This window comes from Bidens hawaiensis, unplaced genomic scaffold (assembly GCF_021521415.1).
Source record: "Bidens hawaiensis isolate Kalapana, Puna unplaced genomic scaffold, B.hawaiensis_p1.1 tig00021062_1, whole genome shotgun sequence".
NCBI classification, from domain to species: domain Eukaryota; kingdom Viridiplantae; phylum Streptophyta; class Magnoliopsida; order Asterales; family Asteraceae; genus Bidens; species Bidens hawaiensis.
Genome location: NW_027493266.1, coordinates 175,489 through 182,779, shown reverse-complemented (window position 1 = coordinate 182,779; position 7,291 = coordinate 175,489). Strand labels below are relative to the sequence as shown.

The window sequence follows — 7,291 nt, the reverse complement described above, 5'->3', positions numbered from 1 at the left end:
TATCTGCTTTATAATGTAATAATGTAATATAGATTCAAGGTGTGGGCTATATCCCTGAATATGGTCTAAGCAATTTATAATATAACAACTAGGCAGAACCCCTACCTTGGATGACTTATTATACGAAACGCCTATGCTCTACTGAACCACACTTCTACTTGGAAGAAAGTCGAGAGAGTATTTAGATAGAGTTACGGCACGCATTTCGAGACAAAACTTGTCGGGATATTGGCATATTGGGATGGTGGCACGATTATCGAGGTTATGTGTGTGTTTTGGGGTGTGAAGATGGATGAGAGGTCCCCCCCCATGGCTACCCTATTTATAGCGAAATTTCTGCAGCTTCGCGAACGCGAAGCTGCTTCGTGTATCACGAAGATGCACTAGCTTCGATGAGTCGCCCGCGTAGGCTTGCCAAGTGTCGCTACGGCCTACCACTTGTCACCGCGTGGTGACACGTGTCCCATGACGTGTCCTGCAACTTCGCGTATCGCGAAGATGCAACTTGGATTATTCGCGATGCGCAATGATGCAAAACTTCAAATCTGGTCATTTTTAGTCCCCTGGTCTTTTGGTAACTTGCCATATTTTGATTTTGTCTCATCATCCAAAAATACAAAAGCAATGCGAGCATGCGAAGTGCAAAGTGCGCCATCAAAGCGTCCAGTGCGTTGGGTGCTCCGCACCCTCCGCTAGGACTAGGGAGAGTGGTTAGCCACTTAAGAATGTTATCATGGAAAGTCCTCTCCTTATAAAGCGCTTTATTTTCTTTACCACTTTCCATGTGGGATGGAGTCTCCTTACTTCATTCTCTAAGATAAGCTACTTCAATTTCTTTATCTTATTTCACTCATTATTTATACCAGGAATATTTTTGATCCCTCGTCTTTATTATTTGTCAAAATTGGACCAAATTTTTCGTGATGTTACACTAAAAAACCAACAAATCATCGGGAGAGTGACGCATGTCTCATGACTCGTGATCTAGAGGACGTTAGCGGTCCGCTACCGATCCCTTAGTGGTCCATTATATATGGGTCCTCAAATCAAGCTATAAATAGTAGCCATAAATTGCTAATTTCTTTCATTCACAATACTGAATTCTCTGTTAATCATTCCTGATCCCCTAGTACGAGCGTTACTTGTCGCCAAGAGAACTCTGACCTTGGCACTCTGACCTTGTGCCAGGAAGCCAAGTGTGGTTATTCATCCATTGACGTGTTAGAAGCCATCATATATAGTTACTAAGTTCGTTTTAGATAAGAATTATGAGTTTGTATAATTTCTTTAATCTAAGCTTTGATCTTAGATAAGATAAGTTAGCCCTCGTTATAATCATTTAAAATGATTTAAGACTCTGACATATTAAAGGTGTTTCTTAATGATTAAGAATGTTTCTCATCTAAAAGACATGTCTTATCTGACATTTGGATATATTGCCTAACTATTCTAACAACCCATCTAAAAGGATGATTTGGTCAAAAGAACAAAAGGTTTTAAACTCTTTAAATGAAATATTTTAAACGAGGCTTGAACCTATACTGGATCCCATGAGATCTAAATGATTAATACGAACCTATGGCTTGACTATAGGTCGGGATTTATAACTCTTTCAAAACATAAGTATTTTAAATACTTTTGTATGGTAAAACACTTAATGCATAGGAGGATATGCTTAATGTGACAGAATTCAGGCCATATGGGCGTGCACAAAACAGATTTGTTAGTATTATGTTACAGATAGGACGGTGAAACATAACTCGAAAGGAACCCCGTCATGGGCATCTATAAGTCCTATAGGTGGGCGTAGGTGACCTAGGCATATATATGGGCATGCATGAAACAGATTTGTTAGTATTATGTTACAGATAGGACGGTGAGACATAGCTCGAAAGGAACCCCGTCGTGGGCATCTATAAGTCCTATAGGTGGGCGTAGGTGACCTAGGCATATACTAAGGTTGTACTCTTGGGCTATAGGGCTATTGGATCAGTATCCATGTAAATAATATGATCACGTATTGTTTAATCAAGAATATAAAAATGCTTTATAAAATGCGTCAGTTATAGGTATTGACAAGTAACAATGCTGATATACTTTTCACATTACTTTTTTATACTTTTGTACGACAAGAGTACATGTGAGATTATCAATTTTATAGTTCATGTGTAAATATGTAACTTTTAGTCATCAATACTGTAATACTTCTATATTATCTTTTGGTGATTTGCTTATATGTGATACCATTGCTTGACTTTCAATTTGTTTCTCACACATCATTTGTATATACGCATTCTATTTATGTATAGTTAGCATGCATATCATTTGTATATATGCGTTCTTTTCATATACAAGTTAATATTATACATGTGTGCATATTTTGTAAACTTGAAAAGGTATGAAGAATGGGATGTGTAGAAAGTTTTTTTTATCGAAAGTTTTTTTTTATCATCCTAACGTTGGGCTTTTTTTCGGCAAGACCTCTCTCCTAAATTATTGTCACCGCACTTTATGATACATGAAATGTTAGGTTAAACAAGAAAGCCAAACGGGAATATAAGCAAATGATGGTCCACAACCATTTCACCTATTTCCATTCTTCGTCGTGTCATGTAAGATGGTGTGTGTTTCTTCTTTTGTATCTCATGCACAAGACAAGCAGAAAGACAAAAAAAAATATGTATGATAGCCGATCCGCTAGAAATTTGAAAAATCCATACCAAAATTATGTGTTTAAATGTTAATATGCATGTACATATATTAATTGTAAACATATTGTTGGTATTATAATAGAAATAACAAATTGGTTTATCATCACCAGGTTAAAGTTAGAAACCTCCTGGGATATGTTATGAAATACAAAATAAAAACATATAGAAACAAATTTGACATACTCTCTCTAAAAGAATAGAGAAGATTATCATCAATCCATTATTACAACCCAACTAAGTATTACCCATATAAATAGAAAGAATATAGATAAGTAATAAGCACTAAACTTAAACTGCTTAAGCAACTTTAGTTACTGCAGCGTGTATCGCATCTGCAAGGTGAGGGACTGTCCTCGAGCTTAAACCCGCCATGCTAATACGCCTGCAAAAATGTGTAGCTTAGTCAATGAACACAACAACAAAAGATATGTATATAACATATGAATATGTGATATATGATGTGGTTGGAATATTTTACCCGTCAGATGTCATATAAATATGATATTCTCTAGTCATGAAGGTCACTTGCTTTGTATTAAGCCCTGTGAAAGTAAACATCCCGATTTGCTTTATAATATGGCTCCAATCACCCGGGGTGTCTGCCAACAACAAAAAAGAAAAACACACGATATCATTAATCATTCTATTTAGTGAACTTTTGTTAAGTAAGATACCTCTAGCCCGTAAAGCATCAAAAAGCTGCTTGCGCATGGTGATAATACGGTCAGCCATTGCTTCTAACTCAACAGTCCACTCTTGATACAGTTTCCTACACATGATTTTTCACACTCAAATACGAGGAATTTCATAAAACTCTAAATTATTTATGTAATCAGTTAATTACCTGTCTTTGAAGATGGTAGACACAATTGAAGCGCCATGAATTGGTGGATTTGAGTACATGGGCCTTATTACAAGTTTCAGTTGGCTCTCAACCCGTGTTGCCACATCAGCACTCTTGCAAACCTATTGGCAATAATATATAATTCACGTGTCAAATATAGATATATATATATATATATATATATGAGAATGTAAGTTAAAAGCTGGACTTACAATGCTCAATGCACCAACTCTTTCACCATAAAGGCCCATATTCTTTGCATAACTTTGAGCTATAAAACATTCACCACCATCAGCAACAAACATTCTAACAGATTGAGCATCCTCATCTAGACTTCCGCTTGCAAAACCCTAGATATGCCAGTAATAGTGTTGTTATCATCATCATTCAAGTTCAGAGACATAAACTTGAAAATGGCAAAACCGCACCTGATATGCACTATCGAAAAATGGTAACAAACTTTTGGATCTAATCAGTCTTCTTATTTGCTCCCATTGCTCACGTGTCGGGTCAACACCGGTGGGATTATGAGCACAAGCATGTAGAAGGATAATTGCTCCAGATGGAGCCGATCCAAGGTCTTCCAGTAAGCCTGTTCAGCACAAAAAACCAAGTGTAATATTTTAGGATAGAATTGAAAAGAAAAAAGAGTTATAGTAAGACAATGAACCAGAATATTTAAATGAAAAAGAAAAAAACAATTAATCAAGAAAATATGATACGGCATGGAACATATACACATGCATACATACATATACGTACACAACTATATATTTACATATACATATATAGGGAGGGTTCTATGCAGAAGATAGTTTTTCGTGAGAACAGAAAAAACAAAAGAAATCTTGTTTTTTCAATTTTAAAACACAAGAAAATGGTTGAAATGCAATGTTTATACATCGCTTCTAATATTCTGAAAAATATATTAAAATATTTTGTTTATCTATAAAACCTACACATAGCCTGCGCGTGTTTCTAAAATTATGAACCATTGATACAAAAAATTAAATGTTTTAGGTCTGTTCTGTTTGTTCACATTATAATTTAGTCTTTTGTAATGAACCTCTCCTAATTTATAATTATACATACACACATATGTAAAGTATAAGCATATGTATATGTAGCAGTAGAACGCAGATGAAAGATTGTTGCAAACCTTGGATGTTTAGTCCACGGGTCACAGGATCATAGTAGCGGTATGTTTTCACAGTAAGACCAGCAAGAGTGAATATTTTCCCATGGTTTCCCCATGTAGGATTGGGTATGTATATAGTACGCTTCACAAATTAAAGTAGTAGTAATTATTATCATTAAAATAACAAAAATAATATGAAATGAAGAACACTATATATAATGGCCAGTGTATAAGCAACATTGTACTTGATAATAGTGTTTGGCTAGAAACTCAGCTCCAACACGCAATGACCCGGTACCAGACAAACACTGAACGGTTGTAACCAGGTTTCCCAGTATAGCAGGACTGCTCAAACAAAGACACATTTCACAAGTTATATTATATTATAGCTATTTCACTAAAGTTTCTTCAAACAAACAATATTATTGCAAATTCACAAAAACACCTGTTAGCTCCAAGTATAAGTTTTGCGCTTAATTTGTTAAAATCTGCCAATCCAACAATAGGGAGATATTCCTTGACACGTGACCTGCAAGTGACCGACGTTGAACCTTGTTTGTGTGTTACATTACATTCAACTGATTTAATTAATTTCATACATAAATGATAAATAAAGATTACCTGTCATTAACCAGTAGCTTCTCTGCTTGTCTGACAACATTTAACACTAGAGGTTTTCCTTCCTGTCATATAAGTTAATGAACTAATTGTTAGGATCAGTGATCAGCCAAACATAAAACTAAAAACCTAACAAATGACCATGAACGAACCTCCGTGCGATAAGCACCAACACCCAAATTGAGCTTGATAGGGCTTGGGTCTTTGTTATATGCAACTGTAACCTGCATGACATCATCATGCATTAAGAATTAATGATAAGGTATATGCAAGTGCCCTGCTTGCGGTGCGCGCATATAATGTATATATGTGTGAACCCTCGGGTGGGCAAAAGTAAAATTGCACTAATTTTGACGTTATTTTACTAATTTTGTGAAAATAACGTTAAAAGTGATGGAAGGTTAATCAGGCATCATGTGGTGGCGTTGATAGCCGAAAGACAAGGGTACATGCACCAATCAGCCGGCGTCCCGATGATTGAGTGCTATGTGCCTTATGTAATATGTCCAAGGCTTGATGCAAAACTACTATCGAGCCGGGGGTCTCACCGGAAGCAGCCTCTCTATCCCCGTGGGGTAGAGGTAAGGCTGTCTACATCTTACCCTCCTCAGACCCTACCATAGCTTTGCTATTGGTGGGATATACTGAGTACGATGATGATGATGTATATGCAAAAATCATCCAATTTCAGGAGCAAGTACCAAGAGTTTACTTCAACTATTTGCATTTATAATAGAATTTCAGAACCACTCTTGTGTTCTTACTGTCCAATGAGCTACAAAGTTAATATTATTAATGCATTTAAGCATCTAACATAAGAATTGTTGGTAATTTTAGTGTTATCAATGTGTATTTTAGAGTATATTGGATTAACTTGTCAATCGAGTAAATAATGTAAGATTAACACGTTGGATGATGCGGAGTGCCGGCTCGATTTAATTCTAGATGTTATTTGGATTTTGTTATTAAAATAATAACTTGGGCCTTAATATATTATGTAGTGGGCAACTAATTAATTGGGTTAAAAACTTAAAACCCATGACATCAATATTAATTATCAATCGACCAAAGAGAGAACAAAACGACGTTCTGTTCTGTTATGTTCTTCATGGTATTGACAACAACATCAAATCCAATTCGAGAAATCTATGTCTTATCCGATAAATCAATCGCCTACAACCCACGAAACAGACTCAAAATCATCCAGGCAATTATCAAGATTGAAATCAATATCACATTTTCAATAATATTTGATCGAATTCATTATCATCATCATCCAGTTATGCAAAATTACAAGAAGAATTATGACTGACTGACTATTATTATAATTATTATATACTCCTTCCTTCACTTGTGAATATCTAATAGAAAAAGAAATTTTGAATCAAACAAGTCATCACTCCAGTCCAAATCAACCATTTCAAACTTCAAAGTATGTATTGTATCATCACAATAAATAAGTATATAAAATTTGTTAAGGTTAAAAACAGAGTACCCCGAGAATCGGATCTTCTGGAGCACGGACAACGTTAGCGAAGACAGAATCGGCGGCGGAAGTAGGGGAAGAAGAGATGGTGGTGCCGCCTTCTTCTTTATGGATCGTTCCGGCGAGGTGCCTGGAAAGGATACTCAACCTCCGATCAGCCGACAAAGAGGACTTCATTGTTCAATTGTTTACGTTTTCAGTTGCGCCTTCTTTTTCTTTTATATATGCATATGTATTTGATTTTGATCAGGATGACGTGGAAGCTACAAGGTGGGGTCCATATGGTTTGGATGAGGACAGGTGTAAATGGTAACGTGAGGGATGGGCTAGTAGTGCGTGGCTTGGCACAAACTTTAAGAAACATTTGTAATAATAATAAAGGCTTGGTTAGTTTGAAAACCCAACATAGAGAAAATCCTAGAAATCCTATTCTTGCCGTTGATTATTTGAATGGATGGCACAGATTTAATCTGGTGGGTACCATCGGTTGGTTT

At 36.0% G+C, this 7,291-nt stretch overlaps 1 protein-coding gene across 1 annotated transcript; it reads right to left on the bottom strand.

Moving 5' to 3' along the window:
* Positions 1-2,970: 2,970 nt before the first annotated feature.
* LOC143562754 (aspartate aminotransferase, cytoplasmic-like) lies at positions 2,971-6,974 on the bottom strand. The gene is made up of 12 exons (XM_077050475.1): positions 6,807-6,974; positions 5,464-5,535; positions 5,315-5,376; positions 5,139-5,222; positions 4,939-5,038; positions 4,715-4,835; positions 3,984-4,147; positions 3,768-3,905; positions 3,556-3,677; positions 3,386-3,480; positions 3,190-3,310; positions 2,971-3,093 (listed from the first exon to the last, which is right to left on the bottom strand). The coding sequence occupies exons 1-12, from the start codon at positions 6,972-6,974 to the stop codon at positions 3,009-3,011; spliced, it is 1,332 nt and encodes a 443-aa protein (XP_076906590.1). The 3' UTR covers positions 2,971-3,008.
* Positions 6,975-7,291: the final 317 nt, after the last annotated feature.

Coding starts and splice junctions, on each gene's coding strand:
- LOC143562754 (XM_077050475.1), bottom strand. CDS start 6,974: ATGAAGTCCTCTTTGTCGGCTGATCGGAGGTTGAGTATCCTTTCCAGG. Junction 5,377..5,463: donor TTGGTGCTTATCGCACGGAG/GTTCGTTCATGG, acceptor CTTATATGACAG/GAAGGAAAACCTCTAGTGTT. Junction 4,836..4,938: donor TAGCCAAACACTATTATCAA/GTACAATGTTGC, acceptor TAATTTGTGAAG/CGTACTATATACATACCCAA.